Source organism: Heptranchias perlo, chromosome 24 (assembly GCF_035084215.1).
Source record: "Heptranchias perlo isolate sHepPer1 chromosome 24, sHepPer1.hap1, whole genome shotgun sequence".
NCBI classification, from domain to species: domain Eukaryota; kingdom Metazoa; phylum Chordata; class Chondrichthyes; order Hexanchiformes; family Hexanchidae; genus Heptranchias; species Heptranchias perlo.
Window position 1 is genome coordinate 20,967,693 of NC_090348.1, and position 21,208 is coordinate 20,988,900.

Consider the following 21,208-nt stretch of genomic DNA (forward strand, 5'->3'; position numbering starts at 1 on the left):
GTAATTCTTAACACTTGGATCCAAATTGCCGTAGCTCTCTGTAGAATTTGACTTTCTGGTTTCCATACTTCTAACTCAGATTCTGTGGGTCTAGAATCCATGTCTAACACGTCACCTTCTCCTCCTCCCCTGTTGTTTTACGGAATAGTCTATACTACCAATTTCAGAGGGAGGGGTAGAGAGCTTGGTTGAATCATAATCTGTTTCTGTTCTCAGTAGGGGGGAAGTTCAATGGAGTTTGGGTCCAATTATGATTTTTATGCTCAAGTGGGGAATGGGAGAAGATTGCAGTTTGTTCCCAGAATTTTTGATCAGTGAGGAGATGAGTTAATGCTAGGGCTGGGTTACCTGTTCTTTGCCAGAGTTTCTACTTCGTTGGGGATGGGAGTGAAAGGGTGGTGGTTACGGTCCCTGAGAAAAATGCAGCCTGGTGTTTCAAGGTGTAGTTTTGCCCTTGTCAGTTTGATTTATATTATGCTCATTTTTAAGTGTTAGACCAACACATTCTTCACTTTCCAATTCTAGATTTGGTTGTTCACTTTCGACTCAATATTTTCAGAGACCCACTGTTGGGTTTCAGGATGTGGGCTTTCCCACTGTTCAATATTTTAATTTTGTGGCACCAACTGCAATATTTGTAGTGGAGCTTTAACAGACATGCCTTTGGTTTTGGACATTTTTTTTCATTCAGGCGATATGATTTTTACTTTTGTGCCTTACAGGTTGTTTTAAGGTATTGTCTGCTTACTTCGGGAGTTGGCTAATGTACATTTTTTTCTTAGAAAGGAGCACCAGTTGATTGTTGAGGGTTAGGTAGCGGGCTGTCACGTAATGTTTGGTGGCATCCACTTTTTTCAATCTGTCACATAGCATTACGTTTACAACGCTACCTACTGGCGCAGTACCTTTCGAACCTTGAGGCCACTCGACAGTTTTAATATTTAATAGATCGTATTCTCCATCAGCTTGGTTGGTTTGTTCAAACTGTTTCCTGACTGCCTTTCTGAGATTCCCAAGCTATCTTTTCTTATGAGATTCTCAAATTGCTAACTAAAATGATTGTCCAACTGCCTTTCCTTTGATAACTTCATGAAGTGTAAAGGCCTGACCAAATCAGCAAAGATTAGATTACTCATTATTACATTATACCAAGCAGATGGATGAGATATGAACACCATAAAGTGTTTCCTCCCATTCAGATAACCTTACAACCCTTTGAATGCTTACCATGCATGCCCATTCTGCAAAAGGGCAAACATTACAACTGCAACTTGCATCTGAAACACTTGCTACACTGAAATCATTAAAGGGCTCCACCTAAAAAATTCTTCCAACAAAATCTAGCTGCATGATTCATGTGCTCACAGCCACGATGGGCTGCATGATGGTCACTTGGAGTGTCATTTTATGTGCCAACGGCACTTACCGTTATTTATGCGCAAATCATACAGCAACTTCAGGCGAGGGCAGATGCGCAGTTAAATGCGAGATTCTGGAAGTTGCTGTCCGAGATGCTCTGCTCTGCTGTTGACTTCGCGAAAACGGCATCTTGCTGTCTGACTCACCATTGAAATGCATTGAATGGTGTCAAGTTCCTGTACTTACATGATAGATATGAACTAAAGCCGCCACAGAAAGTTAGAGCTTGTCCATTTCAGTCTAAGTACCCTTTTTAACGGTGTGATAAGTGTTAATTACTGCCAAACAACTTCTCTGGCACTGAAAATTAACTATTCCAAGTGTGGAGTCTCATTCCTTCAGGTTTTAATTGTTGTTGGAGATTTAACATTTAAAAAAAAATGTAATTTCTTTTAACTTTTTCTTTTGGTCTCTTTTTTTCTCTCTCTTAATCCAATCTTTCTTTCCGTCTCTCTATTTCTCTTACTGTACCTGATTTGACATTGAATTCACTATTCTAACTTACACTTGATTGTTCAGACTCTGCGCTGTGTGTCTCACAATCCTTCAATCTGATTGGCTAAGGAGACACACGGTTGTTTGCCTTGTTGGCTCAGATCCCAGATGCCCTGTAGAGGGCACTGCACCATTTCGGATTTTCAGCAACTTCTCATGGAAACTAAACGGGCAAGGGCAAGTCTAACTGAAGGTGAGCGCCGTTTGTTGGCCGGCTATAATAAATTCTGGGTCAATATCTCCACCTGGTTTTGAGCTTCTTATTGCTGATGTGTTTGTTTTTCTAGTTCAATAGGTTTTACATTTTTAATGAAAAATTTCAATGGAAAAAAGTATTGGTATGGTGCATCTAGTATTTGTGACACTTAAAATAGTCCTGTGAAAAAGTGGTGTCAATTGCTCCTGAGAATACATTCACAGCAATAAAGATCTCTTGCACCTATCATTGCCGAACAAACAAATGTCGTCAACAAACAAATGTTAGCATTAACACACTTTTCTTAACACTTCATTAAAACAATATGAAAATAATATAAAGTGTAATTAAATTTAATATAACATTATGGGATGCCATTCAGATCTTGTCAAAAGTGCATAATAAAAATCATACACCTAATATTTCAAAAGCAAAACACTGCGGATACTGGAAATCTGAAATAAAAACAGAAAATGCTGGAAACACTCAGCAGGTCAGGTAGCATCTGTAGAGAGAGAAACAGAGTTAACCTTTCAGGTTGATGACCTTTCATCAGAACTGGAAGATGTTAGAGATGAACAGCTTTTATGCAAGTACAAAGCCAGGGAAAAGGGGTACAGGAAAGGAACAAGGAAGAGGTCTATGATAGGTAGAGGGCAGGAATGATTAAATGACAAAAATGAGGATGGTGCATGGCATGAGGAGGTAATATAGAAACAAAAGATGGGTCCAGACGAGGTGTAAATGGTTACAGAATAGCAGAGGGAAAGGAAGCCTGGAAAATCTGGCAAAGAGGGGAAGGCTCCCGTGGGCCCGGGAATGTTATGGAAGAAAAGCAGACCCCAGAGGTGCGGAGCACCTCGCTGGCTGGGGATCCCCACTCCAAGCACCAGCCCACACCTCCTCCACTCTCAGTGGCTCTGGTGCATCATGAGCAGTGAATACTGTAGACTAAGCTGGAAGAAATACAAGTAAATCGCTGTTTCACCCGGAAGGAGTGTTTGGGGCCCTGGACGGTGGGAAGGGAGGGGGTGAAATTGCAGGTGTTGGAGTTCATGGAAGAGTGGACCAGCTGTCATGGAGGGAATGGTCCTGTCAGAATGCTGAAAGGGGAGGGGAGGGGAAGATATGTTTGGTGGTGGCATTGTGCTGGAGATGGTGGACATGGCGGAGGATGATCTGTTGAATGCGGAGACTGGTGGGGTGGAAGGGAAAGACAAGGGGGGCCCTATCTTGGTTCTAGGAGGGAGGAGAAGGGGTGACATGGGACGTGTCCCTCTACACCTCCATCCTGCCTAGCCAAACTTTGAACAATTTTTCTCCCTTCCTCCAAATACATGCAATGGCTGACTTTATGACTGTTTCGTTTTTTTTCAGAAGTTATCATTTTTTTTTTAAGTATATATTATAATGCACATGTTATTTTAGCTGTATGTTGTGGGTTTTCCAGAGAAGCACAGTGGCCCCTCAAGAGGTTGCAGAAGATGTTTTCAGCCATTTGATGGGCGAGTTTTATGGTTGTTGCTGGTTTCTCATTGATCGTGGTGGATCTTCCAAACTGTCTTGTGACAAATGGCTATTTGAGCAAATGAGCTTAATTAACTGAACAATTAGCAGTTACTTAAGTCCATCATACATATTAAAGCTGTGACATATTATGAGTGTGACACACTGGGTACTGTATGCACATACAAGACACAAGGCTTTTAATTAGGTAGATAGATATATGTATATAGATATAGTCTTATGACTATTATAAATTTTGGTATGAATTTAATAGGCCAGATTTTGCTCTCAAAATGACGGTGAGGCTCATGGCACTTGCCGTTATTTATGCGCAAATGGTACAGCAACTTCAGGCGAGGGGCAGATGCGTGGTTAAATGCCAATGCCAATAAAAGTTGCTGTCTGAGTAGTGCTGCTCCGCCGTTAGCATCGCAAAAATGGCATCTCACTGTCTGCCTCACCATTGAAATGCATTAAATGGCGTGAAGTTGCTGTAATTGCGCAGTAGATATGAACTAAACTCGCCAGAGAAAGTTGTCTTGTCATTTCAAGTCTAAGCACCCTTTTAACGATGTGATAAGTTAATTACTGCCAATCAACCTCTCTGGCACTGGAAATTAACTATTACAGGTGTGGAGTCTCATTCCTTCAGGTATTAATTGTTGTTTTTAATTGTAATTTTAAATTTTAAAAAATATTTTCCTTTCTCTCTTTTTTTCTCAATCCAATCTTTCTTTCCCTCTCTTTACTTCTCTTTCTGTACCTGATTTGACATTGAATTCACCCACTCAAATTTACACTTCCTTCTCAGTCCTTGCGCTGTTTATTTCTCAATCCTTCAATCTGATTGGTTAAGGAGATACACAGTTGCTTGTCCTGTTCACTCAGGTCCCAGATGCCCTGTTTCCCTTGCTGCGCTGTTATCAGCTCGCACTTTCAGCAACTTGCCATGCAAAAAATTTAAAAACCTAAATGTGTATGGGCAAGTCTAACTAATGGCAGACACCCTGCTACAGCAAAATCTGGGCTAATATATATTTTTAAATATAATTTTATGTTGTCAGTAGTCACAACATTCAATTAAATTATTTCATATAGCTAATGAAATATTAGGTCATCATTTCCCAGCCTGTCACTGATCTCATCTCCTCTGGAGACCATCCCCCCACGGCCTTCAACCTCATATTCCCCCAACCTTGCACAACCCGCTTCTATCTCCTTCCCAAGATCCACAAACAGGACTGTCCCAGTAGACTCATCATTTCAGCCTGTTCCTGCCCTACAGAACTAATTTCTTGTCATCTCAACTCTTTTTTCTCCACTTGTCCAGTCTCTTCCGACCCACATCGGTGACTCTTCTGACACCCTCCGTCACTTTAACCGTTTCCAGTTTCCTGGCCATAACCATCTCCATTTCACCACGGACGTTCTGTCTCTCGACATCTCCATCCTGCATCTGGATGGCCTGTGGATCCTTTTCTTCTTCCTTGAACGGAGGCCCACCAGTCCCCAACCACCACCACCCTGCTCCGCCTAGCCAAACTTTGAACAACTTTTCTCTCTTCCTCCAAATACAAGGTGTCGCTATGGGAACCCATAATGGTCCTAGCTATGCCTGCCTTTTTGTGGGATACGTGGAACATTGTTTGTTCCAGTCTTACTCAGGTTCTCTCCCTGACCTATGTTTCCGGTACATGTCGTGTTGGTGCCGCTTCCTGCACTTGCCGAGCTGGAAAATGTCATCAAGTGGAACGGGCACAGTCGACAAGCTGTCAACCACGGTGGAGGGAACTCCTTGGCTGAGGAAACAGGAATATATTTCAGAGGCTTTGGTGGAGAAGCTGCAAGAATGGAATAAAGTCCTTACAGGAACCGGGATGGGAGGAAGTATAATCAAGGTAGCTGTGGGAATCGATGGGCTTGTAATACATATTGGTGGATAGCCTATCCCAGTAGGTGGAGATAGAGATGTTGAGGAAGGGAAGGGAAAAGTCGGAGGTGGAAAATGTGAGATTAAGGGAGGGGTGGAAGTTCAAAGTAAAGTTGGTGAATTTTCCAGTACAGGGCGAGAGCAGGAAGTGGCACCGACACAACATGTACTGGAAACATAGGTCAGGGCGGGGGCCTGAGTAAGACTATAAGAATGTTCTACGTATCCCACGAGAAGGCAGGCATTGCTAGGACCAATACGAGTTCCCACAGCGACACCTTGTATTTGGAGGAAGTAAGCAGAGTCTCAGGGTAGATTTTTGTCTTTACTACTGGGGTGGTAATCTGATGGAGTGGATCGCCTGCCCTTCATAAAACCTACCTGGTTTTTATTCCACTGAAATCAATAGAATGAAAGTCAGGTGGGTTCTATAAAGGGCAGGTGAACAGTTCCACCAGATCACTGCTGCGGCAGTGAAGATGGAAATTCTACCCCCTGGAATGCATCAATGTCACACTGATGGACTACAACTCACAGCATTCTGAATCTAATATGGAGAGTGGAGGCTAGCAACGAGAATTGTGGCACACTCTGAGTGGTCAGTCTTGCTGTCAAACATTAAAAAATTCTACTGTTTTAAAGATCCATCCTGAGTTTCTGATTGGATGAAAAACATTTTTTTCTCCCACATTCAGACTTCATTTTGGAAATCAGATCCAGGAACAAAAAAAATCTCAGTACAGTTGCTATTACACTTTGTACATCCCTGGAATTATTAAACAGGACTTACCTAGAAGTCCAGTGTTTTTAATTTTGAAATTCTGTGCCCTGCTTTCCCACTAGTGCTTCACACCTGGACCCTCTGGTATTCTCTGCTCCACAACCCTTGCTGTGCTGTACTCTGCGCTCAGGGTGGGACCATGTTACTGCACTCCATACCCAAGAATACCTATAAACAATGTCACTGTAGCTCAATTAATCATACAATCATTGAAAGTTATGGCACAGAACGAGGCCATTCGGCCCATCATGTCTGTGCCAGCTGAAAAAGAGCTATCCAGCTTAATCCCACTTTCCAGCACTTGGTCCGTATCCCTGTAGGTTACGGCATTTCAAGTACACATCCAAGTACTTTTTAAATGAGTTGAAGGTTTCTGCCTCCAGCACCCTTTCAGGCTGTGATTTCCAGATCCCCACCACCCTTTGGGTGAAAAAAATTCTCCTCAACTCCCCTCTAATCCTTCTACCAATTACTTTAAATCTGTGCCCCCTGGTCACTGACCCCTCTGCTAAGGCCATGTGGGACCTTGTCAAAAGCCTTGCTAAAATCCATGTAGACTACATCAAACAAGCTACCCTCACCGAGCCTCCTCAAAAAAATTCAATCAAGTTAGTCAGACACAACCTTTCCTTAACAAATCCATGCTGACTGTCCTTGATTAATCCGTGCCTTTCGAAATGATGATTTATACTGTCCCTCACAATTGTTTCCAATAATTTGCCCACCACCGAGCTGAGGTAAGGCTGACTGGCCTGTAATTACTCAGTCTATCCTTTTCTCCCTTTTTAAACAACAGTACAACATTAGCAGTCCTCCAATCCTCCGGCACCACGCCTGTAGACAGAGAAGATTGGAAAATGATGGTCAGAGCCTCCGCTAATTCCTCCCATGCTTCTCTTAACAGCCAAGGATACATTCCATATGGTGTGATATAAAATCACAAAACTCATAATATAGTACATACAAATTATACAATTATTTATGACATAAAACTATAAAACTTATTCACCCTAAATATGCATAAAATTAGAACACAATTTACAATGTACACAATATATCATGCACCTAGCTGTCATCATTTAAACAATTCTGCTATTCTACTAATTCCTTTGATATCAAACACAAATTGCATATCTTCTTGTGTCAGCTTGGCTCAGCTGATAGCTTTTGCTTCTGAGTCAGAGGCTTTTGGATTCAAGCCATACTCCAGTACCTGAACATGTAATCTAGAGTCATAGAGTCATAGAGTCATACAGCACGGATAGAGGCCCTTCGGCCCATCGTGTCCGCGCCGGCCATCAGCCCTGTCTACTCTAATCCCATATTCCAGCATTTGGTCCGTAGCCTTGTATGCTATGGCATTTCAAGTGCTCATCCAAATGCTTCTTGAATGTTGTGAGGGTTCCTGCCTCCACAACCCTTTCAGGCAGTGAGTTCCAGACTCCATTCACCCTCTGGGTGAAAAAGTTCTTTCTCAAATCCCCTCTAAACCTCCCGCCTTTTACCTTGAATCTATGTCCCCTTGTTATAGAACCCTCAACGAAGGGAAAAAGCTCCTATCTGTGCCCCTCATAATTTTGTACACCTCAATCATGTCCCCCCTCAGCCTCCTCTGCTCCAAGGAAAACAAACCCAATCTTCCCAGTCTCTCTTCATAGCTGAAGCGCTTCAGCCCTGGTAACATCCTGGTGAATCTCCTCTGCACCCTCTCCAAAGCGATCACATCCTTCCTGTAGTGTGGCGACCAGAACTGCACACAGTACTCCAGCTGTGGCCTAACCAGTGTTTTATACAGCTCCATCATAACCTCCTTGCTCTTATATTCTATGCCTCGGCTAATAAAGGCAAGTATCCCATATGCCTTCTTTACCACCTTATCTACCTGTTCCGCCGCCTTCAGGGATCTGTGAACTTGCACACCAAGATCCCTCTGACCCTCTGTCTTGCCTCGGGTCCTCCCATTCATTGTGTATTCCCTTGCCTTGTTAGTCCCTCCAAAGTGCATCACCTCGCACTTTTCCGGGTTAAATTCCATTTGCCACTGTTCCGTCCATCTGACCAACCCATCTATATCGTCCTGCAGACTGAGGCTATCCTCCTCACTATTTACCACCCTACCAATCTTTGTATCATCAGCGAACTTACTGATCATACCTTTTACATTCATATCCAAGTCATTAATGTAGACCACAAACAGCAAGGGACCCAGCACCGATCCCTGTGGTACCCCACTGGCCACAGGCTTCCAGTCACAAAAACAACCTTCGACCATCACCCTCTGCCTTTCTGCCACTAAGCCAGTTTTGTATCCAAAGTGCCAAGGCACCCTGGATTCCATGGGCTCGTACCTTCTTGACCAGTCTCCTGTGGGGGACTTTATCGAAGGCCTTACTGAAATCCATGTATACCACATCCACTGCGTTACCCTCATCCACACGCCTAGTCACCCCCTCAAAAAATTCAATCAAATTAGTCAGACATGATCTTCCCTTGACAAAGCCATGTTGACTATCCCTGATTAATCCTTGCTTCTCCAAGTGGAGACTAATTTTGTCCTTCAGAATTTTTTCCAATAATTTTCCTACCACTGATGTTAGGCTCACTGGCCTGTAGTTCCCCGGTTTTTCCCTACTCCCCTTCTTGAATAATGGTATTACATTAGCGGTTCTCCAGTCCTCTGGCACATCCCCTGTGGCCAGAGAGGTTCTGAATATATGTGTCAGAGCCCCCGCAATCTCCTCCTTTGCCTCACACAGTAGCCTGGGATACATTTCGTCCGGGCCTGGGGATTTATCCATTTTTAGGCCTGCTAAAACCGCCAATACCTCCTCCTGCTCGATGTTAATATGTTCGAGTATATCACAGTCCCCCTGCCGTATTTCTATGTCTACATCGTCCTTCTCCATAGTGAAAACAGATGCAAAAAATTCATTTAGAACCCCTCCTACATCTGCCGGCTCCACACACAGATTGCCATTTTTGTCCCTAATGGGCCCTATTTTTTCCCTAGTCATCCTCTTACCCTTAATATACTTATAAAACATCTTAGGATTTTCCTTTATTTTGCTCGCCAGTGTTATTTCATGGCCCCTCCTTGATCTCCTAATTTCTTTTTTAAGTATCCCCCTGCACTTTTTGTACTCCTCTAGGGCTTCCTCCGTCTTTAGCCTTTTGTATCTGCCAAAAGCCCTCCTTTTTTTCCTAATCTATTCTCGTATATCCCCTGACATCCAAGGTTCCCTGGAGTTCTTGGAACCACCCTTGACCTTTACGGGAACATGTTGCCATTGTATGGTCTCAATCTCCCTTCTGAAAGACTCCCATTGCTCCGATGCGGATTTTCCTACAAGCAGCTGATCCCAGTCCATTTTGGCCAGATCCTGCCTTATCCTGTTAAAATCGGCCTTCCCCCAATTTAGAACCTTTATTTCCGGCCCCTCCCTGTCCTTTTCTAGGTCAATAAGTACAGAGAAAGTGCTGTATTGTTGGAGGTGCCGTTTTTAAACTGACATCCTGTCTGCCTATTCAGGTGGATAAATGTAAGGAATCTTACAACACCAGGTTATAGTCCAACAATTTTATTTTAAAATCACAAGCTTTTGGAGAAATCGCATTTATAATTCATATATATAATTTATATTCTGTGAGACCTGGCAGGTAACACCTGTCTGTCTGCACACTGATTGCCTTGGCAACGGGCAGTTGAAAAAACTGTCTGTACTCACCAAGCATTGTTCTGTGAATTATAAATGCGATTTCATTTCGAGGATTTCATTTTCACATCGTTCACCTGACGAAGGAGGAAGCCTCCGAAAGCTTGGGAATTTAAAATAAAATTGCTGGACTATAACTTGGTGTTGTAAAATTGTTTACAATTATCTTATATTAGGCTGGGACACCATCACACCAATCAAAGGTGTTGTTGGTGTTCAGACAGGTTCGCCACGGAAAACAGTAGGTCCCAGCATGCTGACACAATGTGTATTCAGCATACTGGGACCTACTGTTTTCCGTGGCTAACCTGTCTGAACACCAACGACACCTTTGATTGGTGTGATGGTGTCCCAGCCTAATATAAGATATGCGATTTGAGAAGCTCTCATTCACTACTCACCTGACGAAGGAGATAATCTCCGAAAGCTTGTGATTTTAAAATAAAATTGTTGGACTATAACCTGGTGTTGTAAGATTCCTTACATTTGTCCACCCCAGTGCATCACCGGCATCTCCACTTCATATTCAGGTGGATGTAAAAGATCCCATGATATTATTTGAAGAAGAGCAAGCAATTTTCCCGATGCACTGGACCATTCCTCCTTGATCAACACCACCAAAAATAGATTACCTGATCATTTATGCTATTTGTGGAATTTTGCTGTGCACAAAATAGCAGCCATCTTTGCTGACAAAGCAACCAACAGCAACCATGCTTCAAGTAATTTATTAGATGTAAAGCACTTCGGGACCTGTTAAGGCACGTACAAATACAATTTTTTTTCCTTACTCTTATGTTACTTAATCAGAATTAGAATATTACTAGTTGATCTCCCTTGGTGTTGATCACAATGAGTCACATCTAGATCTCTCCATTCTCCCAGGTGCTCTGTCCACGGACCTTTCTCCTCTCAGATCTGTACATCCTTCACTGGCCAATGTTTCTAATACGGAAGTTACACTTTCCTTCTTGTGGAAGTATTTTTGGGAATTTGTTTATTTTCACATCAGAGATAGGTTCCTATTCCAGTGTATTTTGTTTACATCAGACCAAGTGGTGATTCTAGGGTGGGAGGTACCTGGAGTCCAGGATATTCAGACACCTGACTTAGGTTAGAGGGGAAGTTGTTGGCACCATATACGTGAATAAGTTTGTCATAATCATTTTTTTATGTTTTGTAATATGATAAATTTAATTTTTTAGGGGTGTATAATAGGGTGGATGAGGAACTGTCGTGCAGGTTGTAACCTGGAAATGTTTTTTATCACTGCAATATCATAATTTTTTTTGGATAGAATGCAATTGTATAAATTTTTTGTTGCAATGCATTGGGGAGAAAATTGAAATTGAGGAGAAATGTTTTACATAATAGTATTAGTGAATAATGAAAGTAAAATAACCAGTTAGAAAGGCGAACATAGAGAACAATAACTTGCATTTTTATATAGAACCAACAGAAAATGTCTGAAGCAACAATTATAGAGAGGAGAGCAAACAAATTGGAATAGGTAACGAAACAGATGCTGAACCATGGAGGGAAAGACTGGGGGATGACAAAAACCTTGCTTCAAAAGATGGGGTTTTGATAAGGTTTTTAAAGCGGGAAAGAAAAGAGGCAGAAGGATTTAGGGAGGGAGTTCCAGTGTAGAACCAAGATGGCTGAAGGCTTTGCCACAAATGATGGTGCGAAGGGATAGGGGATGCACAAGAGGCCAATGCTGGAGAATTGAAGGGAGCAGGAGGGAATAAAAGACTGGAGGAGGTTGCAGAGACAGGATGGGCTAAGGTCACAAAGGGATTTGAAGATGAGGACGAGAGTTTTAAAGTGGAGGTGTTGGGGGACTGCAAGCCAGTGGAAGTCAGTGAGGATGGGGGTGATAGGCTAGCAGAGCAGTGCAGAATAGGTTATGGGCAGCTGTATTTTGGATCAATTAGATATTACAGAGGTTGGAGGATGGGGAACCAGCAGAAGGACATTGGAGAACTTTAGCCTAACTGCAATAAAAGCATGGGTAAACATTTCAGCAGTCGAGCGACTAAGGTGGTCAATATTGTCTTAGTCTTGCTGATAAAGAAGTCCATGACCTCCTCGCTCTTGTTATTAGAGACCAGAGTGGAGGGGTCAGGAGAGAAGGGTTTGAGGAGACGTGTGGTAGTTGATGAAAAAAAAGGCAATGATTATCTTTGCTTTCTAGGATAGTCCTAGAGTAGTGGGTGATATTGGCAGAGAAGAGTGTGGTCTAATAGTACGTGATGTGATTCAGTCAGATCTGGTGATGGATCGCTCAGTCAGTTGTGCACCAGATACACTCAAGTCTGGGCCCTTGAAGATGGGGTCATACCAGGGGAATGACAAGGTTGGGTGGTAGAAGAGATTTTAATGAAGACAAGAACATCAAAGATAGAGGTCAGGCAGTGCTTGAGCAAATCGATGGCTGCATAAGTATCATTGGTGAATGGATAGCCAAAGGCTAGTGCAATTGTATGTAACTTTGAGGAGAGTTTTTCTACGGGGTGATGCAATAGCAAGTGGAGTTAGAAGAGGGTAGGAGTATGTGGGTAGTGAAGGATACAAGAAAATGATTGGAAATGGGATGGTCAGTGATCAAGACTATGCCAGGAGAGGCCATGGGACTTGGCAAGGCCGAGGGCCTGGCCGTGAATATAGGTAGCAGGGAGAGGTTCAGGGAGGATAGGAAGGCAGGAATTCAGAGGAGAGAGGGGAGTGGGAGCTGAGATGGAGATTGAAATCACTGAGGATGAGGAGTCACTCGTGCAGAGACTAAGAGAGGAAAGGAGTGATGGTATCTTGGGATGAAACTTGGGGAGGATGGTAGACAATGAGGATTTTAAAGGAAGGGAAAGAGGTGGAACAAGGTGAGGTGCTCGAAGGAGGAGAAGGTGCTAGAGGATTAGGGGGAGAGACCAAGGTGTAACTTATTGATAAAGGCCACACAGTTACCATGGTGGTTTGGGCAGGGCAGATGGAGGAACATGTAGTCAGGGAGGCTTCAGTAAGATACTAGGTGTTGCCTCCTGTAAGTCAGCTTTCAATCAAAGTTAAGATGTTGATACAATCATCCGCAAAAAGGTCATGGAAGGCAAGGGCCTTGGTCACGAGTGAACAGTTTTTGGAGCAAAATACGTAGAGGAACAGTCTTGGTAATGTATAGGATATGAGGTTTGATGCTTAGCTCAGGGTCCAACATGATGCCAAGCTTTCGCATGTTCTGATTCATCCGGAGCAAGTGGCCAGGGAGGGGGATGGTCATTGGCAAGAGACCTGAACACAGAACCAAAAAGGAAAAAGAAAATTTAAACCAAGCAACACCTCGACATAGGCAGACCCGAGTTGTACGGGAAATGTTATTACAGTCAAATTTGCAACATGATACATTACAAGATCACATGATAAAATATACAGTCAATTCCTTCTGTATGTGAGTTCACGTACCCTTGAAATCAGGTTCACAGATTGACAGGGTTGGTCACATCATTAGAGAGGTGTACACGTTGTGAACTGGTGGGGGGGAAAGCAGATCCCATCATGACATACCCAGAGAATTCGATTCAGAGGCAGGAACCTGGGTAATGGATAAAAAAAGAAAATACTTATATCCGTAACACTTACGTGATGGATATAAATGATCACAAATCGATCATTGAAGATGTATTCTGTGGTAACACCATCAGGAGAGAGATTAAAAAGGAAACATAGAGACGGGCCTCATTATGGCTGACATCAGTGTAGCACTAGTCTGGCTTGTTTCTTTTCAGGTTGAGAACTACATGATTATTTTTCTAAGACAACAGAGCATTATCTGACAACTACTATGTTGTCCCCAGAGCTGGTTCAAGAAATTTCCATAATTCATGTGGTTGGCAGTCAGTACAAGGAATGAAGATCTGGGAGCTGCATAATATCTGCCCATCTGTGTTTTACCTGGATAGAAGCCATGATCCCCGAGAAAGATTTGTAGAATGCTTTATTTATAGAATGATTTAGAAAAGAATTATGTTGTTCTGTGTAAGTGTTTTAAAAAAGTTATCATAGGATTTTTAAAGTTGTTTTGCATGTGCACGTATTTGAGTTTTCATCAGTAAGGACATTTTTGCTTTTTTATAAGAAGTGATTGTTTTCTAAAAATGTTGAAAAATATTATCAATACAACACAAGAACAGTACAACTTTAGTTACAATAAACATGCAAATAAATTATTACACAGTTTGATTTCAAATGGATGCACATGAACAAAGCAGCCAAGGATTATCAAAACGTCAAACAGTTGGATAAAACAACAAATACTAGATTTTTGAAAACACAGATGGAACTATTCAGTTTTTTTATTGATAAACCAAAGTGAAGGGGCAAGGTCTATAGCACAGAACACCTCAAAGGTCTGAAAATAATAAAAGAGAAGATAGTTTAAGTCAAAAAGTAGGGATCAGGTGAGGTCAAGCTTGGGTTTTAAAATATTGAAGGAATGAGAGACTGAGGAAGTTAAGATACTCCACAGTTCTGAGATGCTGTCTGATGAATCTTGATTTCAACACAGTGGACATGGAAGGAAGAGCAGGAGTATTAGGTTGAATTTTTTGGAAGTTTATAAAGAATAAAGAAAAGTTAAGAGTAGTATTGACCATGGGACTATTGATAAAATACAGAAAGATTTGAAAGGTTAGCAATGAAATCAGGATTATCTATCAGGCAACAAGTTTTTTTCTTGTATCCTGACCAGAGAAGATACATAAACCTCCTCACATATGGAAGCAGTATTCAAACCTTGGATAAACTTGGGCTTCATGAAAAGTTTAACGTAGGGAGATAAAGAAGTTAGCCAGAAAAGAGAAGACGAAGCCTCTTGAAAGTCGTTTTTACAATGGAGATGTAGAGTTCCATTTGAGGTCACAAATGGTGATAAGTGATAAAGGAGTAAAGGCTGAAGGATACAGATTTTCAAAAGAGAAAGAATTGAAGGAAACAAAATTTTCTCTGTACCATGGAAGGGCATGAATTAGATCAAGACGCATTGATTTAGCTATTATGTTGCGAGATGGCTGGAAGTTGTGAACAGTGAGGGCGTGCGATTTGGAGAAAATTGATGACAAGTGAAGGCATCAGCAACAAATGGATGGAGTTGATGATGTCTAGAGGAAGGCATGAGTAGAAAGAAAGAATTGTAGAGGCACAATACTAAAGTCATGGAGGCATCATAGCTAACACATCTACGTATTATTAATAATCTTGTGTAAGGTGTGCACTTCCTGACCACAAACCATACTTTCTGCGATCACATTTTCTGTCAACATTAGCTACTATTACTACTAAATTCCCGTCCGTCAGCTCAGCAGCAATGATGGGACTCAATTAATTCACTTCATTGTTGTTGGTTCTGAACGAGCCTGGCCGCTTCAGTCATCTGTATCCCTTTCTGTGACAGGTCACTTGACATTGTCCATCCAGCTTTTCCTTGGCTTGTTGTTCCATGTATCTCTGTACGCAAGGATACAAAAGGTATTCTAGCTGATTGCATTCTTCAGACATGTCTAATCCATTGGAGTCGTCTTTCTTGGATCTTCTGTAGAAGCATTGTTTCTTGTTCAAGCCATGTTTTTATATCATTTTTGATGCATTGCATCCTGGATACTCCAAATATTCCTCTCAACCAACTCATCTCTGCTAATAGCATGTTTTGCTCGTCAACTTCTCTCATTTTCCAATGCTCAGGTCCGTATGATAATATGGGGGATAATTATTGCTCCACAAACTCTTACCTTGGTTTTTACCAAAATATCTTTTGTCATTCATATCCTTCTTAATCTTACAAGAGCAGAAGCATGTCCAATCCTTTTGATGCCTTCTTCACAATGCCCATCCTCTGCCACTAACCCTCCAAGATGTATAAACTTTTCCACCTGTTCAACCGCATTCCCATTGACTGTAATATATGTACATCTTCCTGATGCTTCCCAAATGACATGACCGTTGTCTTCTTTATTTTGATGTGTAATCCAAATTTTCTACTCTCCACACACACCTTATAAGTTAGTTTCTGCACATCTGTTATAAGGTCAATGTCATCAGCAAATATGATTTTGAGGATCAGACCCTCATTTTTAAACAGTACTCTTTTTTTTAATGGACACATCCAATGACAACACGTTGTAAATACTTCTAACCCTAACTCCGACCCCTAACCACCAACCTCAAACCAGTAGTCCTAAACCTTTAACCTGAACCCTCAATAATATGACGCAGGGCCGGCTGCAGTGTCAATAGTCTTTGTGAAATCACCGATGATGCAGGTCAATAGTTGTCAATAGTCACTCCGATTTTAAAATATGCGTACAAGATCTAGTTGCTTCATTTACGGGTGTATTTCGTATCAAACAGAGGGGAAAAAAAGGTTATACCTATCAAATTTGGCTACACTTTGCAACTTTACCACTTGGTTAAGTTTCCATCTCCATAAAAGTCTTCCATACAAGGTGGAACGTCTGCTTAAATCCGAACTGAGACTTTAAAATATACTGTAATTTTACATGTTTTCCTAAACTTTATGTGCATGAAATAAATGAAGACATATTACAAATACACACTAACAGTAATGTGCTTACAAGGTGATAACTGTCAACTGTCCACTATTCCAAAAAAAACATTCTTCAAAGTGAAACGAAACTGACGCCGTGACGTCACCGATCAGCCCATTCACTTTGTGATATCATCGGCTGTCGCGGGGAACATCGACACAACGCGGCGTCTGATTGGCACGGCGGTTACCTCGGAAATTCAAGCCAATAGAAAGGATGTTTCTTGGGAAGGGCAACATGGCGCCGCTCTGCCAGTGACTCGGAGTCTATCTATGGTGAAATAAACGTTACAGCTTGTCGTCGGGCCGAGCTGTGTTTTGTGTCTGACACTTGGTGATACCGGACCCGCATTCAGGTGGAAAATGTCCAGTGACGGCGGGAAGAAACAATTCTGGAAGCGGAATGTTGCCAAGGTTCCAGGCAGGTTCGTGACGTGTTTACTCGGTGACCCTTGTTGATGTTGCCCGGGCCGAACGGCAGGCGAGTGGCCCCGGGTCCCCGTGACAGTAAGGCTGTGTGGGCTCAGACTCTCTGTCAATAACACAAACGGGGCGACATCTGGAGTAACGTCAGGAAAGTGGTTGAAGTTTTTAAAATTACGAACTCTTAACGTTCCTAAACTTTAAAATTCTCTTTTAGCGAAATTAAAATTAAATTATACCCGATATCCCCCTATGGCAGTAAAGTGCTTTCTGTGCTGTAATTCCTATGACTCTTTAAAACCGAAAGGCAACATTAAGCTTACAGTGCGCAGAATTTTAAGGAAGTATTTCAATAGTGAAAGTTGGAAAGCAGGAGTAAACAAAAGGGGAACAAGTTTAGTTACTCGAACATTTAACTCGTATAGAGGTTACAGGCTTTACCAGGCTCAGTGATAAACACGCATTAAAGGTCGATAAAGAAAACACCATGGCAGTAATGTAAATTACCGTGAGTCTCCTGTTTGTGACCTGGAACAATACCTCACACAGTCCAATAGTATATTAGTACAGAGGTGTCAAAGCTTTTTTGTTTTTGTGAGCTGCACATATTAAGTTATATTAAATCCAAGTTTCAGTTAATTTGCATATATCTCAAGTTGTTGATATTATCAAACTTTGACATTCTGATTTTAGATTTATCTACCTGGCCCATGAAATTCAAAAAGGGCAAACCAGCAAATAAATCCAAGCACAAACAGGGATGAGGGAATAGAGAAGCTGGAATTATTCTCCTTAGAGCAGTGAAGGTTAAGTGGAGATTTAATAGAGCTGTTCGAAATTATGAAGGGGTTTGGCAGGGAGAAACTGTTTACATTGGCAGGTGGGTCAGTAACCAGAGGACACACATTTAAGATAATTGGCAAAAGAATCAGAGGGGAGATGAGATTTTTTTTAACATAGCAAGTTATGATCTGGAATGCACTGCCTAAAAGGGTGGTGGAAGTAGATTCAGTAGTCCCTTTCAAAAGGTAAATGGATTATATACTTGCAAATTTTTCCTCTTCAAGGCATGTCTCCTGCTTTTTACTTCTCCCATCTTATCTCTGCCTCACACATTTCTGTGATCTCTATCTATTTTGCTGCTTAGTGTCACCTTTTTGTGCAAGAATGTCTTCTTGGTCCTGCTCTTCTATATTTCTCTTGTGCAACTTCTGTCTTTCTCTCCATCTTTATTTCTATGTCTTGTTTCAGTATGTCTGATACTCAGCCTTTCACACTCCTCTTCCTTCTCACTATATTTATGTATGTCTATCATTCAGTATGTTTCTCATTTTCTCTTTTCATTCACTTGTCGCAGAGACCCAGATTTAGATACCTGCAGCTATGATCCTGTCTTCTGCAATTGTGGGACTGGGGTGTGTTGTCATATTTGCTTATGTAATGCGAACCAAAGCCTCAATTAGGAGGGAGCACATGGCTGCAGCCCAGAGCAGGGATTGTGGGACTCGGCTTTGGGAGCTGCATTTTATTTATTAGTAATGCTGTTGGTATTATTGGGCTGCATTTTTATAATATAGATTTGTTGTTTTCTTCTACCATACAATATTGGTAAGATACAGTTTTACTTGTATTTATTTCTGTGGGCTGTCTGCATTATATAACGGATTAACTTTTAGTGTCTGAGAAGGGCCAAGTCCATGATTTGGGGCAGATGTAACGTAGTCTGGGGGCTCTTTCAGATGTGTTGGTTGCATGGCTTGAAATTAATATCTTACTCATAGTGAGGCTGGATTGTCTTAATATCTAACAAGTTTTCCATTAAAATCAGACCAGATGCTTCAGTTGGCACAGTGGCCAATGAGATCCATTTTGAGTGGGATTCAACACTAGACTAATATGAATGCACACTCACTGGACCTGCAAGTTGAATACCTGCTACTTTCTCTCCCATCCTCTCATTTCTCTTTCCTTTCATCTTCTGATTCTGGTCTGTGCTAATTGCATTTGTGTCTCTTGTCATGGATGGTAGTGGTTAAAAAAAACTATCACATTAAAAATTCTATAGGTACATATGTCACAGGTAATGTAAATGAAAAATAACTGTGACTGAATTAATGACAAGTCACTCGTCCCTACTCCTGTCTCTGTCCTGTGGGAAAATACTTGCTAACAAATGCAGTAATACTGACCCAGAAAATCAATTGTATAAACCAGAGAAGAAACAACACATTTTTCCTGATCAGTGATTTTTTTGCATCATTTTTTTTGAGAGGAAGAATGAAGTAAGACTCTGCTGCTGTGCTTTACTTTTCTGCACTTTTTTTGATCCAAAATCATTATCAAATTGGATCCATTTACAATGGCTTGATACTTTGCTTGTTCCCCACCCCATGCAGGTAAATGGAGTTGAAGTACAGATCAGCCATGATTTAATTGAATGGTGAAGTATGCTCGAGGGGCTGAATGGCCTACTCCTGTTCCTTTGTTTCCACACATAAAATAAATGCTTACTTCAATATATTCAACAAAATGTGTGTCAAGTGTTAAGTATTAATTAATAGAAACCAAACTATAAACTTCGGTTCTCTTGTACACTTATAAAAGGCTTTGCTGCTCCAAGTGCAATATCTTTCCACATGCCCAATCTAGGTATCTGTAACTGATGTTCAGCTGGTAAATAGGTGGTAGATTTTGGATTGTCTTGGATGTCATGCCACTGAGATACTGTTCCACATAGGTGTTTGTGTCCTTTGGTGGTTGTCTGATCTCTTTTTAATGTAAAAAAAATTCTGAATCCTAATTTTTTCCCCTATTTGCCACATCTGTCTCATCCTTAAAATCACTCTTGAACTTTTTCTTTTTTTTTTTGGCGTCGCCTAATCACCACTTGCTGATTTAGGTACTGCACTTAGATACTGAGTTTTTACAGAGGTGAAGTTTAGTACTTCATAATTGTGTCCATATCTAAATTAAAAATAACTTTTCTCCCACCCCTGTCTGAATTTTGAAATGTACATCTATTTTTTTACTGTTGAGTCTAAAAATCAGTTCTTGCAGCAGCGGAATATTCCTTCCATGGAAAATAGTAAAATGCAAATTTTCTCAAGGTTAAATCTTTACAGTTTGCGTGAGTGGTAATGATGCTCACCAGTGTTCACGTAGAGATTTGATTGCTGTTATACAAGATTGTAATTTTGTGGTTGTCCACAGTGGCATGTTTGTACATAAGAACATAAGAAATAGGAGCAGGAGTAGGCCATAGGGTCCCTTGAGCCTGCTCTGCCATTCAATAAGATCATGGCTGATCTTCGACCTCAACACCACCTTCCCATCCAATCCCCATATCCCTTGATTCCCTTTGGAGTCCAAAAATCTATTGCTCTCAGTCTTGAATATACTCAACGACTGAGCATCCACAGCCCTCTGGGGTGGAGAACTCCAAAAATTCACAACCCTCTGAAGAAATTCCTCCTCATCTCTGTCCTATATGGCCGACCCCTTATCCTGAGATTATGCCCCCTAGTTCTCAACTTTTTTTATTTGTTCATGGGATGTGAGTGTCGCTGGCGAGGCCGGCATTTATTGCCCATCCCTAATTGCCCTTGAGAAGGTGGTGGTGAGCCACCTTCTTGAACCGCTGCAGTCCGTGTGGTGAAGGTTCTCCCACAGTGCTGTTAGGAAGGGAGTGCCAGGATTTTGACCCAGCGACGATGAAGGAACGGCGATATATTTCCAAGTCGGGATAGTGTGTGACTTGGAGGGGAACATGCAGGTGGTGTTGTTCCCATGTGCCTGCTGCTCTTGTCCTTCTAGGTGGTAGAGGTCGCGGGTTTGGGAGGTGCTGTCGAAGAAGCCTGGGCGAGTTGCTGCAGTGCATCCTGTGGATGGTACACACTGCAGCCACTGTGCGCCGGTGGTGAAGGGAGTGAATGTTCAGGGTGGTGGATGGGGTGCCAATCAAGCGGGCTGCTTTATCTTGGATGGTGTCGAGCTTCTTGAGTGTTGTTGGAGCTGCACTCATCCAGGCAAGTGGAGAGTATTCCATCACACTCCTGACTTGCGCCTTGTAGATGGTGGAAAGGCTTTGGGGAGTCAGGAGGTGAGTCACTCGCCACAGAATACCCAGCCTCTGACCTGCTTTTGTAGCCACAGT

The 21,208-nt window shown here is 41.8% G+C and overlaps 2 protein-coding genes across 7 annotated transcripts in view; one reads left to right on the forward strand and one right to left on the reverse strand.

Moving 5' to 3' along the window:
- cerk (ceramide kinase) overlaps positions 1–16,766 on the reverse strand; it is a 117,478-nt gene extending 100,712 nt beyond the window's left edge. Inside the window, exons 1-2 of one of the 2 annotated variants that reach the window (XM_068004899.1) lie at positions 16,661–16,766; positions 13,497–13,626 (exon numbers count right to left, since the gene is read on the reverse strand). The gene's annotated coding sequence lies outside the window, so the exon portion shown is untranslated. Of the gene's footprint in view, positions 1–13,496; positions 13,627–16,456; positions 16,563–16,660 lie in introns of those variants that run through there. The other variant, XM_068004900.1, reaches the window with a different exon arrangement.
- Positions 1–21,208, forward strand: part of tbc1d22a (TBC1 domain family, member 22a) — a 407,668-nt gene that overhangs the window by 11,492 nt on the left and 374,968 nt on the right. For 3 of the 5 annotated variants that reach the window (XM_068004904.1, XM_068004903.1, XM_068004905.1), the window contains exon 1: positions 16,828–17,057. The exons of 1 other annotated variant lie outside the window; for it this stretch is intronic. In XM_068004904.1, coding sequence (XP_067861005.1) covers positions 16,996–17,057 — 62 coding nt within the window. In that variant the 5' untranslated portion in view covers positions 16,828–16,995. Of the gene's footprint in view, positions 1–16,827; positions 17,058–21,208 lie in introns of those variants that run through there. One more of the 5 variants, XM_068004901.1, reaches the window with a different exon arrangement.